General features: G+C 48.1%; 2 protein-coding genes across 2 annotated transcripts; one reads left to right on the forward strand and one right to left on the reverse strand.

Moving 5' to 3' along the window:
- Positions 1-5386: 5386 nt before the first annotated feature.
- LOC117848138 (putative F-box/FBD/LRR-repeat protein At3g49030) lies at positions 5387-6587 on the reverse strand. Its single transcript, XM_034729467.2, has 2 exons — positions 6486-6587; positions 5387-6090 (listed from the first exon to the last, which is right to left on the reverse strand). Exons 1-2 carry the CDS (start codon positions 6585-6587, stop codon positions 5422-5424), a joined length of 771 nt encoding a protein of 256 aa, XP_034585358.1. The 3' UTR covers positions 5387-5421.
- Positions 6588-11497: 4910 nt separating this feature from the next.
- LOC117850105 (uncharacterized) lies at positions 11498-13040 on the forward strand. Its single transcript, XM_034731894.2, has 2 exons — positions 11498-11909; positions 12011-13040. Exons 1-2 carry the CDS (start codon positions 11648-11650, stop codon positions 12763-12765), a joined length of 1017 nt encoding a protein of 338 aa, XP_034587785.1. The 5' UTR covers positions 11498-11647; the 3' UTR covers positions 12766-13040.
- Positions 13041-14994: the final 1954 nt, after the last annotated feature.

Raw genomic sequence — 14994 nt, forward strand, 5'->3', positions numbered from 1 at the left:
TGTGTCGCCGCGTGGTCGCGTGGGGATCCCGCTACGGACATACGGTATGATACCAACATGTTTTGTGACAAATACATTACACAAGCTAGCAAGATTTCGATCTCTGTCCTATAAATTAGGCACTGTAGTATTATTGAACAAATGATGTAGCCAGGAGCGAAATAAATTAGGCACTGTAGTATTATTGAACGGCGGTAATACTAGCTAGCAAGATTTCGATCCCTGTCCAATAAATGGTTCTATCAATAATTATTTACTGTTGCTTGTTAGTATATACTACAAGCTTTCTTATTGGACAACATTAATACCCAATAATTGGCATGCCATCTGCTCGATCACACAAACAAAATTAGTCGCTATCATTGGCGCATCCCCCTTGATATAATAAGCCCTTTGGTAGTGACGGAGCTTGAGACTTGAGAGGAGGTCAGGCTATCTAGCTTTTTCTTCTTCTTCTTTTTCCCTTTTGCAGGAAAGCTAGGTAGCTAATTGAGCTCTAAATATCAACAGGAGTACTTAATAAACGATATAAAATTCATTTTTGAACCCGATGAAAATAGTTCTCAGTTTGTTCCTCTTCAAATTCATATATATACTTATAAAGCGCAATATAGCAGACTGTCAAGTGAATAGCTAGCACGGAATGTCAACAGCTCGAATCACCAGCACACCTTCTGCTTTGTTCTTCTGTCCACCAAGACAGCAGCAGCAACCACCTACCAGTAGGTCTTCCTTCTTCCTACCGGCAAGCACCAGGAGCAGATCATGCACCCAGCTAGCTTTCTTCCCTGCAAGTGCAGCAGGAGGAGAACCCTTAGAAATCCATGGACTAATTTTTAATTCAAATCACATCGGATATTTGATACCAATTAGAAGGATTAAACGTTAACTAATTATAAAACTAATTGCATAAGTCATGGCTAATTCGTGAGACAAGTTTTTTAAACCTAATTCATCCATGATTAGCACATATTTACTGTAGCATCACATGGTCAAATCATGAACTAATTATGATTAATAGATTCATCTCGCGAATTAGTCTTGATTTATGTAATTGGTTTTGTAATTAACCTATATTTAATACTTCTAATTAGTATCTAAACATTCGACGTGACAGGGACTAACTTCCCTGGAACCAAACACCCCCTAAATCTATCTCAAAAAGAACCATTTGTTATAAAGATATCTGCAGGCTTCAGCTTATCGGGGCTCCTCACTCCTCTATACCTGCAGGATAAAAAGATCAATTTGTTAGAAAAGTCAATGGGAAAAAAGTTGCTACCTCGGACTAAACTTTAGTTCCGATCACATCGGATATTTGCACACTAATTAGGAGTATTAAATATAATCTAATAATAAAACTAATTGCATAAATGAGGGCTAATTCACGAGATGAATCTATTAAACTTAATTAGTCCATGATTAGCCCATGTGATGCTACAGTAAACATGTGCTAATTATGGATTAATTAGGCTTAATAGATTCATCTCGCGAATTAGTCCTCATTTATGCAATTAGTTTTATAATTAGTTCACATTAAATGAGTATCAAACATCCGATGTGACCTGAACTAATTAGTTCACGTTAAATTGGTATCAAACATCCGATATAATTAGTTCACGTTAAATTGCATAGTGGCGTGTCAAACCGACATAATTAAATACATGTTGCAAAAGCCTATTTTAAGTGGTAGAATCGACAAATGGGCTTACGCTCTCATTGAATATGATCTGGTTTGTGAACAGTTGAAATCAATGAAAGGTCAAATTGTAGCCGATTTTATCGTCGAGCATAGAATTGATGAGCAACTTGATTTAAATGTCGGTTATATCACTGTTACCCCTTGGAAATTGCACTTTGATGGATCGGTTTGCAAGAATGGCTGCGGTGTTGGTGTGGTTCTTATTTCACCGGACAGAGCTGTTTTTGAATTTCTTAGCCAATTGAATCACAAGTGTACAAATAATCAAACCGAGTATGAGGCTTTATTATTCGGTTTGGAGATTTTACAAGAGATGAGGGTAAAACATGTTGAAGTTTATGAAGGTTCTTTACTAGTGGTACAACAAATGTCCAAGGTATGCCAATATTTGGATGGGTTTTTAAATGCTTATCTCGATAAATGTCCGGACATCATATCTTGTATGGATGAATTTACTATTTATCATGTAGTAAGGGAAGAGAACCTAAGGGCTAACGCTCTGGCACAACAGGCGTATGGGAGAAGAATCTTTCACGAGAGAAAGCCGACGCTTTACGACGCTGAGGGTTATGTCCTGAAGGAACCGGTTAAATCGGCCTCCAAAACCGGTTTGACCGATCCGACCGCCCAGACTGCAGGTCCGACTGGTTTATCTGATGAGATTCCCGCTTCGGCCGAGGAGCATTCTGAAATTGCTAAGGACGAAGTGGAGATTGGAGAAAACCTCTGATTATAGGAAAGTCCGACGATAGGCACTCAAGTTCACTTTGGTTGATGGTGAATTGTATCGTCGGACGATCGATGGGTTTACTTTTAAAATGCTTGGATTCTGATCAGTCCAAAGTAGCCATGGCAGAGGTGCACGAAGGAATTTGTGGTACACATCAACGGCTCGTGTGATGAAATGGCTTCTTAGGTGGGCTTACTTTTATTGGCCTAATATGATAGCTGATTGTTTTCGTTACTACAAAGGTTGCGAGGAGTGTCAGAAATTCAGGGATATTCAGTTGGTGCCTGCTTCATTGATGCACCCAATTATCAAACCGTGGCCGTTTAGAGGGTGGGGATTGAATTTTGTTGGCAAGATTCATCCTTCGTCATCAAAGGGATATTATTTTATGATTGTGGCTACTAATTATTTCATCTTCATCAAAAGGACATTGTTTTGTGATTGGGGCTATTGATTATTTCACCAAGTGGACTGGCGGAGCATCACCCAATCGACAAACCTATCTTTTACACTTTTATCTCTAAAATCTAGCTTTTCCAACCCCTTGCTTTCCTCCTCCGTCTCAACGGCGGTTGAGGACATTCTGAGTGGCCTGCCAATCTCAGAGCAACCCTAAGTTCACCATCTCCGACGGGGTCCCTCTCGAGGTGGTAGACGTAGATTTTCACGACGCTCCTATGCTAGACCGGCCTGACCGGCCACCTGACCGGTCTGACAGGCCAGGAGCAAGAGCCCCGACACGAAGACTTCTGATCTACGCGTGAACTAGCACACTCGTGTGTTGGGGAAAAAAGCACCAACACTGCCCAACAAGCCAGCGGACGCTCCTGCAACTCAACGCCCTCCCACCAAAACGAATCGCCCTAAGCGATTGAATCGAAAACCATCCGCACAAACAAAACGACTACAGCGCGAATTGGAGGTGGTCGCGCTCGGCGCGCTCTAAGAGCATTGGAACGAAAGGATCGGAGGATTGGAATCATGACTCGAACTAACCCGCGCGAGCAATTGAGGGAGCGAGCCAGCGAGGTGACGGGGAGTGGGGGAGGCGGAGGTGGGCGGCGTACCGGGAAACCTGCCGAGACGAAGAGCAGTGCGGGCGCGGAAGGCCAGTCCCTCCCGCGTCCGGTGGGGCGGCGGCGCGATCTCCGTCGCCATCGCCGCTGCTTGATCGCCTCGCGCTCGCGCTCGCCTGCGCTGCCTTTGGTTTCGAATTTCGAACAAGCGTGTGGCTACGCTGGTGGACGGGAGGGGGGGTTTTGAGCGGGCTTAGGGACGGTTGCGCGGGGAACTCTGTCTGGGGCCACTTGAAAACACGTGAAATGCAACACAATTCAATCCCAATAATGGAAATGTGTAGGCGTGTAGCAGAAATCAAATTAGCACCCAGCGATTTTCAAGCAGAGTGGGCAACTGATCTCAATCCAGTGAACGGGACGAATCCATCAGCACAAATTAAATGAAATCGAAGCATTACAGATCGCGCTGCGACGCTGGCTGGTCGGCGGTCGCTGGTAGTAGCATCCCTGACGAAATCTCAAATTTTCCTGCCACCAGAAGACAACACCACGACACTCAAATCTCCTGAAAAAAACACGGTAGCCTACTGTTTCACACAAATGAGGGCACTGCCTGACATGTCATTGCAATCAACAATTAAGCACAATAAGTTATGGTTGCCTGGAAAATAACAATTATTTGCTATTATACTACACGATTACAATGCAAGCCATGATCTAATAACAGTGCTCCCGGAAAAAGCTAGAGCTGGAATTACAATTATCTGTTGGGATGATGGGAGACCCATGTCATCCGATGCTTATTTCAACGGAAGAAGAGGAGAAGCCATCTACAAGCTGATGCCTCATTACTTCCTTCTCCTCTTCCTCAACCGGGAATCTCCATCTGTTCCGTGATGGAGACTGAGTATCGTCCATGGCATCACACCTAGCGCAGGGCTGTTGGTCAAGCAAGCAGATCCTCTTCAAGCCCGAGGCTCTTCTGCCCCTTTCGACCGGTGGTATAGATAACCTAAGGGTAATTTAGTAATTATTACGCAGTTATTATTTTTTCCGCATCGTTCCTGTTTTCCGCGCATCTTCCCCGCGGCGACCCCACCGGCCGCAGCCCGCATGGATCGTTCTTACTAGGCGCGGTTCACCGGCCGGCGTCCCAGGGTGCTTGGTTCCCGTGCAGCCCCTGCCCAGCCGCCGCCCCAGGGCCACTGCGGCGCTGGCCCAGAGTGCCTGGCCGCCTGCATCCCGTTCCGCCGCCGTCCTAGGGTGCCTCCTCCACGTGCCACCGTAGCCTCGCGGGGCGCTTGCATCCAGTTCAGTCGCCGCCCCCGGCACCGGCACGCCTGCTCCTCGTCGGCGCCGTGAGGCTGAGACCTTCCTGTGACAGGATTGGTACAGAGACAGGATTGGTGTAGTTTAGAGCTGACTGTTCGTCTGTTCCCTTTCTGATCATAGCCTGAAGTTGAAAGATGCTTCTGTTCTCCGCCAAATGCCATTATGGCATCATATTTGTGATGAAATTCTGTCGAGAGAAATGTTTGAGAATTCTTTGAGTTTGTTTAGTCTAACATGTATTGCTTGCATCAGAAGCCCGATGTCTGGAATACAAAAACCAATAAACAATGGGATTACAGTTACTGACAGCATATCTAGTATCTACAAGAAACCTACCTCTGTACGGCTTATCTAGTGTCCACAAGGAACCTACTTCTAGTGTTTACATGCATCCGCATGATCAAAAGCCACTGAGCGAGGGATCTAAGGCAACATAGAACAAGCAAATCTCTAGAAATTGCATCCAACTTTGCTTGAGAAGGACCAAGTGCCTATGGAGCTAGTCTTTAATAATAGCTATGAGCAGGTAATAGCTAGGGGGGGGGGGGGGGGGTGCGCCAATCCAGTTAGCGCAGACCAGCCTCCTAAGGTTTGGCACCTGGATCAGGTCAATCCTTGCATACCGACAGGTGATGACCTCAAGGACGAGGAGCTCCCGAGTGTGGCGCATCTATTGTGAGGATGGCATCCTCGCCGGTGACGGGATTGATGACAGCATCGCAGTAGGTCAAGGAGAGGAGCTCCAGCTTGTTGCAGATGCTGAGGAGATTGTGGATGTCAGAGTCTCCAAATGTGATGTTCTGCAGGGTGAACCTGGTAAGCCATTTGAATGCAGCAGGACAAGATTGGGAGAATGACATGAGACGCTCTCCAAACAACAAACACTGCTCGTATCCTGGATGAGCAACATCTGTCCAGATTGTGAAGTCAAGGCGGTTGTTCTTGCCACTCTCCATGACATTGCCAACAGCATGGCCGATGGACTGCAGGTAAGGTTCCGTCAGGTAGAAGCTGAGCTGCAGGTGCTTGATGGCTCGGTCATTGGTGGGAGACGACCGCAGCAAACTCCTCACAGCCACTGTGTAGGCAGTCATGACTTGATCCACTGTCCAGTGCTCCCCCTTTTTTCTGTCACGAGGCAAGAAGTGTGATACGTGTATGAGCAGGCGAGAGAGTGAGGGAGGGAGGTGCGCCCATCGCCTGGAGAGCGTGCTAGCTTGGATAGCAGTGTGCAGATCAAGGCGTTCTAGTATGTCGAGCAGAATGTGATCAGGGAGTGCGCTGATTCTATCTTCATCTTTGTTCTGCTAAACAATCCATTGGAAAGAATGACATCAGAATACAATTGTAGCATTTTATTTTATATTAAAAAAATTGAAAACATTTTGCAGGAGGTGCTGACTGGGGACAAGAAGGATTCAGCTCTGACAGTCTTGGCTTCTCTAACCTTTGCATCAACCAAGTTTTAGTTTATCTCTCTTTAGAGGGTACAAGGCAGACTCACCACAGCATACCTCTAGCTGAAGTTGATATTACTTATTAGGCGAAAGATGGAATTTTTGTAGCAAAAGGGTAGGTGAGCGTTTACTGCATTCTGTTGCATTATGTGATAGCTACACTGAAGTGAAAGGTCGGCAATCGAAGGGGAACTGCCCTGAAACAATAAAGGAAAACAAGAAACATGGAAGAAATGGAGACTTACAGGCACAGATTGCGTGGTTGCAGATGTGTGGGAGGGGGGACGAAAATCAATCAGATCGTCCAGGTGCGACGACGAATCGGAGGGGCAATCCACCATCACCATCGATCGCCCTGCTTGCCAGGTTGCCGTGCAAAAGTGTTAGGAAACCAGAGCTGCCAGTGTATGCAGGCATGCGCGTGGATTCAGATTGTAACTGCGACGGCGGAAGAGGAACTGAACCAACCTGTACGTATGAAATTGGGAAATTTTGCTCCTGGACACTTTTCAATGTTGGTTTTAGCTGCAGGATATTACTCCGAATTCATCTTTGCTACTGGACACTCTTCAATTGTTGTGATAATTTGCTCATGGACACCAGGACTGATAAAATATTATTTTTTGTGTGAGAACAGTAAGAAATATGGTGAATGGACTAGAATGCCCATCAATTCGGTGGGGCCCATGTGTCAGATTGGAGAGGGAGATTTTGGACGTGTTTTTACTGAGGCAGGTAGCCTTTGGCTTGCTGGCTTGCTCAACTTGCCGATATGCCGAGCATAGAGTGGATAGATAATGTTTGGCAAGCTCGATTGTGGGCGGAGGAGGTCAATTAGATCCTCGTCAGGCTCGATTTTGGGAGAGGGGCTCGATTTGGCTGCCGCTGAGTTAGATTCTGAGGTGTAGAAATTGGATTTTGCCACGCCAAGCTCGATCTAGCCACACTCTGGCCGAGGGGGGACTTGTGTTCCCTTGCGCCGCCGTCGACCGGATTGGTGTGGGGAGTGGGCGTCGAGTGCCCACTGGACACGGTGGCAGTCCCCGCGGCGACGGCGCAGCCGGCCGCGACGGCCGAGAAGTGCTAGCAGCAGGCAAGCGCCGGGCACCCCATTTCGCCGTCGGCCGGTCCTTGGCTCTTTGCGTCATGGGCGGGCGGGCGGGCGGCGTTGGGGTAGTGAGCGCGGCCGAGAAGTTCCGGCAGCGGACAAGCGCCAGGCACCCCACTTCGCCGTCGGTCGGTCCTTGGCTCCTTGCATCAGGGGCGGCGTTGCGGTAAGAGAGCGGGTGTGGCGGCGCCGCGGCGGTGCGGGACTGCGGGGTGGGGAGAGTCGAGCGAAGAAATCCCCCTCTCGTCCTCTCCAATCTCACGCTCAGCCCACTCAATTGATGGGCATTTTAGTCCATTCACTACATCTCTCTCTCTTCTCACACAAAAAATAATATTTTATTGATCCTGTGTCCACCAGCAAATTATCACAATTGAAGAGTGTCCATAAAGACCAACAATTAAGAGTGTCTAGGAGCAAAATTACCCGTATGATAACTGGGGCTCGATGAAGGGCGGCGCAATCACGTGCGGAAGGTGGGCGACTAGGCAGTGGGGCCCGTGGCCGGAGAAGGGAGGGACCCGTCGGCTAAGGACCAAATCGAAGCCGGCACGGACAAACTCCAAGGCCGAGGGGAGTCACCGTCAGCGGCTATAAAACAACCAACAACCTCGTGGGATTAAAGCTCATAGAGGATCCAGTGCCACCTCCACCATCATCAAGGAAAGAGCCGCGATGGCGCGTCGATCTGACTCGGTGCCACGTCGACTGCAGAGGATCTCGATCAGATTCTTGGATGGCTTCTCCTCTGAGATAGTTGGCATCATCCCGAGCGTTCCTTAGATTCCTTTTTTCATTTTAGCCATTTTCGATTGATGATTTTTTAGTTTTAGCCCTAAGTAATTGTCAATTGACCCGTAATTCCATCTACTTTTTTGGAATCATAATTCCATGTGCCTAACAACGTAACAACTCAGCTAGCGAGAATCATGTTTGAAACTGGAATGAATACTCCACTTAGAGCAATTGGCTTAATCTCGCGCCTTTTGTCGATCCAATAGAGCCATGACAAGTATGCTAGTATCTAATTTAAATAAAAGTGAAAGTGAACATAATTCGATGACACATTTTCATCTTAACACCATGTAAAAAGTGAAAGGTCCCTAAGGGGCGTTCCTGCAAAATAAAACGTAAAGTGCAGCGGATAGTTGAAAGCCGGCTCACCCGAGATGCACTCGGGTCAGCCGGCCAGAACCGGTCAGCCGACTTTCAAAAATAAATTGAATTTATGCACAAATCTAGCCAACCAAATTTAGTTCCAGATGATTCCACAGAAAGAAGGTATACTAACAGATCTAGGGAGCACTTTAGCTAGAAACACAAAGAATAAATTGATCAGCCCTAGCGCGTGAAAGTCAACTATCACAAGAACATAGAATACGAAGAACACAAGAACACAAGGAGACACGAGGTTTAAATCCGAAGTTCACTCCTACAAAGGAAGCTACGTCTCGGTTGAGGAGCTCACAAAGAGCCGGGTCGTTCACTAACCCTTTACCTCTCCCAATCAACTACAAAAGAGGATTGAGTCGATTACTATGAATCCTTAACGAGGATGGATAATACAAACTTTCCTGAGCACACCACAAGAGAAGAGGGCGCTCAAACGGGAGACGCCTAGCCGGCTAGGAGCTTAAACTCCGAGAGTAACAAATCCAAGGCGATGCTTGACCGGTGACTTCAAAGCTCAAGAAGATGGTGAACACAGCTTTCTCTCAAGGTCTCTCACAAGCTCCACTCAAATCTTAGGCACTAAATCCACTAGAGTGGCTTCAGAGAGGTGGAGTAAGTGCTAAAGAAGCCTTTGTCCACAGGTCGGTCGGGATGACCAAGAGAGTTATGAGGAGGAAGGTGAAAGGGTATTTATACCCGACCCCCGAAACTAGCCGTTGGTATACAAACCCATCTGACCCGACTAAGTCGGCTGACTCGACCTGCACAAGTTAACTAAAGTCAAAGCCAACTTCAAAAATATCTTCTAAGATGAACTAGTCAATAGTCAATTCAAAACCGACTCACCCGACAAAGTCGGCTGACCCGGGTTTGAATGGATGCCCGTGCAACCAGGGTAGCGCACAATCCAACTCACCCAAGCCCAACCTGGCTCACCGGTTAAAGTCGGCTGACCCGACTTTCAACGTAAAAACTGGTTATGTTAGAGAGGTTGTGCAAGGGTTGTGTAAGTGTGTTTGTAGGTGGTTAGTCATCTTTTTGAGCTTTTGATCACCTGCAAAGCATACACATTGGATCCCCCTTGATAGTGTGGCATCCTATACTTAAGATTTAAAATCAAAATGAATGTAAGTCTTCATGTTTGAACCATATGCCGTCACTCTTTATCTTTGAATTTGGGAGGGGTCGCTAGTGATTCATATTCACTTGCAATTTATGTAAACCTGCTCATACACTTTGTAAATTTGTTAGAACTTTAATTAGATTGTCATTAATCCACCGAAACCCACTAGGAAGGATGAATGCACTTTCAAAAAGTAAATGTTATGGCTAGCAAGCGTACGAAACTATGTATCATGGGGTTTATTTCATTCATCAATCTAAGCATCTAAAGATGATGTAGTGCTGTTACCGACTATATAGTTTAAATTTACAAGTAATTATTTTTGTTTGACGTTTGTGATCAAAATATGCTAGCATTTATAACTACTCCATTAGCCCCTGTGCCCCTAGCGGACCTACCTTAGTCCAAAGTCGGCACCCCTCCCCCAAAAAAAAACTTCTGAAGGTCTTAGGGTAGTGTTGGTCTATATGCCAGTGCACCATAGCATTATTTAGAAGATCAGCAACAAATCTTTTGTTCAGCCGCAGCAGTTGTAGTCCTATTAGAGAATTTATGAAGCAAACATATTTTACTAATCCACGCATCTATCTTCATCCTCATTCTTTGTCTAGCTGTGTTCACTACAGTGATCCATGCTCGTCCATTCTTCGCGGAATCATTGCATTAGAAGTATGTGTTTTGGATCCCTCTCTCCTCCTTAGTATAAGGGTCATGCTCCATCGTTGCATTCTACTATCATATGAGTTATTGTCGCCATACAACTCATAATATTTTATTTTGTATATATACATTAAAAAAAAGCGTAGAGTTACTATTGCAGTTATTCTTGGAGGTTATTCTTGGAGGATTAAACTGGATCGACAGGTCTTGGTGACAGTTTGCCGTAAATAATTGTAAGCACTTAGCACCACGGTCGACGGTCGCGTGCTATGGCAGGGCCATGCAAGCGCGGAAATGTTGCCTCGTTTCGTGCCGTCTATCTTGGCATCGAACGATGGTGTCTTGGGTCTTGCACATCACGAGGCAGGCACCACGAACACTACGCCAAGAGGAAAAACAAATGGAAGATCGACAAAACAACATGCTACGTCTTGGTATCTTCCTTGCACTCTTGGCAAAGGAGAAAGAAGAAAGAGGCCACCAGGGGCACGTATAGCTATAGGTGTTACACGTACGTAACGTGAGATACATGTGCGTGCCTTGAGGCGGTTGATCGCGATGAGTGCGGAGAAGTAGCGCGCGCGTCGAGCCGGGCGGCTGGCTGGCTGTGATCGCGACGCGTCGTCCGTGCCGGATCGAACGGCTACAAGTTGCTGATTGGTGGAGCGTGGGTCATGCACATGCATGGCGTACGTCGCAATTGGCGTGCGTTGACCTGCTACCTGTGCTTCAAGGGGAAGTGACGCGTCCGTCCTTCATGTTCATCCCAGGTAGATCATATCGATCGATCAGGTAGCTTAGTACTGGGAAGTTGGAAATGCGTACGAATCATGGCACGCACATCCAGCTACGTGGATCCATGCATAATCTTTCTTTCACCTCTCCAAGCTATGCATACACATTCACATGACCATTAACTTAATTATGTTAGGTGTGTGTAGTCGACACTCAACCCCAGTCCACTAACTCATATGTTTTTTGTTTTGTTTTCACATGAAAAAACAAAATTGCATGCGTTCAGCATAAAGAATAATGGATCGAAGCTAAGCTAGGCTTGGGCTTCGTTCAACGTATACTAGCTCCCATGGAAAAGAAAAGCATTGCATTGCTGATCCGGCACGTACTCTCCCTCCCCCAGCTATTACTACAGCCCCCCTGCCTTCTGCCCCTGGTCAACGCCAGCCGGCCATGCATGCATGCTTAATTACTTGGCAATCGCTATACTGCTTTAATATAAGACAGCCTCATTTCCCTTTTACCCCCTTCAATCCATCAGCCACAAACAAACACAGCCAGCAGCAGCAGCAGCAGCAGCAATCAAGAGAGCCATCCATCGATCAATAATGGCCCGGTGGTCGGCGTCGACCGCCGCCGCGGTGGCCACCGTGCTGGGCGCAAGCCTTCTGTACATGGCGCTGGTGGCGTCGGCTCAGCCGCCGCTGCCGGGCAACATGCAGGTCGTCACCATTAACGGCAAGCGCAACAGCAAGTTCACCTGCACCGACACCAGGAAGAACTCAAAACGCCCCGGGTGCACGGCCACCTGCCCCAACCGCTGCCCCAAGAAGTGCCTCGTCCTCTGCCCCACGTGCAAGACCTTCTGCCGTGAGTAGTGTACATATACATATGTGTATCTTCTTTCATCTATATATGCACGCGCCTCATACAAATGGAATATGCTCCTCCCATACATCATACATGTACAGTGTGCGACTTCTACCCCGGCGTGTCGTGCGGCGACCCGCGCTTCACCGGCGCCGACGGCAACAACTTCTACTTCCACGGCAAGAAGGACCAGGACTTCTGCATCCTCTCCGACGCCGGCCTCCACATCAACGCGCACTTCATCGGCAAGCGCAACCCGGCCATGAGCCGCGACTTCACCTGGATCCAGGCGCTGGGCATCCGCTTCGCGCACCACCACCTCTACGTCGGCGCCGCCCGCACCGTCCGCTGGGACGCCGCCGCCGACCACCTCTCCCTGTCCTTGGACGACGAGGCCGTCCCCCTGCCGGCGTTTACCGGCGCCCGGTGGTCCCCGCCCACCGCCCCCGCGCTCTCCGTCACCAGGACCGCGCAGGCCAACACCGTCGTCGTCGAGCTCAGGGGCGTCTTCCGCATAATGGCCAACGTCGTGCCCATCACCGCCGAGGACTCGCGCGTCCACGGCTACGGCGTCACCGACGACGACAGCCTCGCGCACCTCGACCTCGGCTTCAAGTTCTACGACCTCACCGACGACGTCCACGGCGTGCTCGGACAGACCTACCGCACCGACTACGTCAACAGGCTCAACGTCACCGCCAAGATGCCCGTCATGGGAGGCGCCGACAACTTCGTCTCCTCGGGCCTCTTCGAAACCGACTGCGCGGTCGCAAGGTTCGGACGCGGCAGCACCGCCACCGCTTCCGCGGCCGCCGGCGCCGGCAACGGCATCGCCATGGTCACGGACGCCAAGTAACTGTAGATCGATCTCTATCGATCGAGCTACGAATGATGAGACGAACGTTTGTTAATTGTTTAATCGCCGTAAGGATATGGGGTATGTATGTGTGTCCCGATCTAATTAATTAATTGTTGGTGTTGTATTGGTTAGTATTCAAATATCAACGTATATCTATATAAAAGATAAATAATTCAGGAGCATGCATGCATCTAAGTGAAGAATATGTATACCCTGAATCCCTGATGAAGTGATGATGTCTGATGAGAGCTAGTAAAAGCCGTTGCACCCTACCCGTGTGATTGTTTTGCTGAGCACATGGTAAATTGTTTACCTGCATATGGATGTATTAGCAAGAATTTGTCCTTTTGCGTGCTTAAGCATAAGTGCATGTTTTGAACTAGTAATAACAAATGAAACTATAGAATTGGGAAAATTAACTGGCATTTTTAGAAGATATATAATAGTATAATCTGATAGTCAGGAGAACATCAATTTGCACTCCTGTCAATATCAAAATAAGAAAACATCTAGATTTGTGTGGTTAAATTATCTCGAATTTGTCTATTAATTTTGATTTTTAAACTAGACGTGTGCATATATATATATAACTCGATTCAGATTTGTTTCATGATAATTAAATATGTTTTTAGAGGTCATATAGATATTGAAAAAATACTGAGTTTATCACTTTATCTCAAGATGGAGATAGAGAGGTCCAGTGGCTTGAGCCATGATATCCACCATCGACGTATCCGTAGCTCGAGATCCACCGTTCTCCAAGGGAAGAAAGAGGGGAGGGAGAGGAAATGAAGAGTAGGAAGATAACATGTGGGCTCGGATCGAATGCAACAAGGGCAGAAGTGTCCATTCACTGCCTATTTTCTCTCTCTCTCTCTAGGTGAAAATGATTATTTTAATGTGTGGAGTATTGTGGACAACCGAGCCATGTTTCGCGGTATGCTAGAGATAAAAAAAAATGAGTGTAGTCTTGACCAATTTATACTTTACCGTGTGTTTGATTACGGGGTCGAAGTGGGTTGGGTTGGAGCCAACCCACTTCGACCCATGTTTGGTTGGAGAGGGTGGGGGTTGGGTCCAACACAGTAGAGGAATATTCCTCTAAGATCCGGGTCGAGATGGTCCACTCGATTTCGAGGGATCATCTTGACCCACTTGCACGGCGTCGGTCTCCGTCCGTGGGCGACGCGCGCCTGGATGCCGCCGCGGCCGCTCGAGCTCTGTGGGAGAGGAGGAGGCGTGGTGCTCTGGCCGACGGCAAGGAGGGGGCGCGGGGAGGAGCTGGGTCGGGCAGCTGCCGTGGGGAGGAGCCGGGGTAGGGCTCCAGCCGGCGGCGGGGGCGCAAGCCGGCGGCGGGGAGAGTAGGGGCCGGCGGCGCGGGGCTCGAGCCGGCGGCAGGGGGCGCTAGTGGACGGCCGCGAGGCTCGGGCCGGCACGGGGCTCCGGCTAGCGGCGGGGGGCGCTGGCGGCCGGCCGTGGGGCGCAGGCCGGCGGCGGGGAGGGGGCGCAGGCCGGCGGCCGGCAGCGGGGAGAGTAGGGGCCGGCGGCCGGGCAGGAGGAGCGCGCCAGGAGGATGAGCAGGAGCGGACCGTGAGGGAGGAGGAAGAAGATAAGGAGAAGAAGGTAAGGAAAAAAAGAGAGGCTGACAGGTGGGCCCCGCAGCTGGCAGGTGGGGCCCACAACTAACGGTGTTAAAAAGACATCCATCCAATCCTCTCAATCTCTCCAACCAAACAAAAGACTGGGTTGGCTCCAACCCAGTCATCCAAACACGGGATGGGTCGGCTCCAACCCATAAAAGTGGGTCGGCTCTAACCCAACCCACATCATCTCAAAACCAAACCCATGCTTATTATCGTCTCTAAGATAAAAAAAAACTAATATAATGCGATCTTAGAGGGGTATCCACACCCACAAGCTTTCTATGCATGAATGAACTAAAGCCGCCTTTGAAAAATGAGTGGAGGAGTTGGGCGGTTTTTTATTTTTAAAAAGGAAATAGACAGAAAAAATCCCACCTGCAACATCCTATACTTTATTAATCTGTACCTCCCCTTAATTTACCCGCACAAAGTTAGTATGGCGAGAACCTTTCATTTAGCATCGATCAAAAAAACACCAGCTTCATACCTTTCTTATCAACAAATTAATAAGGCTTCTGGCAAGACTTGCGAACAATAGGTTGCTATTGTCAATCAAATTATATGGAATATGCGGAAATGAAGG

This window comes from Setaria viridis, chromosome 3 (assembly GCF_005286985.2).
Source record: "Setaria viridis chromosome 3, Setaria_viridis_v4.0, whole genome shotgun sequence".
In the NCBI taxonomy this organism is placed as follows: Eukaryota; Viridiplantae; Streptophyta; class Magnoliopsida; order Poales; family Poaceae; genus Setaria; species Setaria viridis.

Bases quoted from the DNA above. Each gene is read 5' to 3' on its own strand.
- LOC117848138 (XM_034729467.2), bottom strand. From the start codon at position 6,587: ATGGTGATGGTGGATTGCCCCTCCGATTCGTCGTCGCACCTGGACGAT. The intron at 6,091-6,485 runs GTAAGTCTCCAT...TGGATTGTTTAG, and splicing joins CAACCACGCAATCTGTGCCT to CAGAACAAAGATGAAGATAG.
- LOC117850105 (XM_034731894.2), top strand. From the start codon at position 11,648: ATGGCCCGGTGGTCGGCGTCGACCGCCGCCGCGGTGGCCACCGTGCTG. The intron at 11,910-12,010 runs GTGAGTAGTGTA...ATACATGTACAG, and splicing joins CACGTGCAAGACCTTCTGCC to TGTGCGACTTCTACCCCGGC.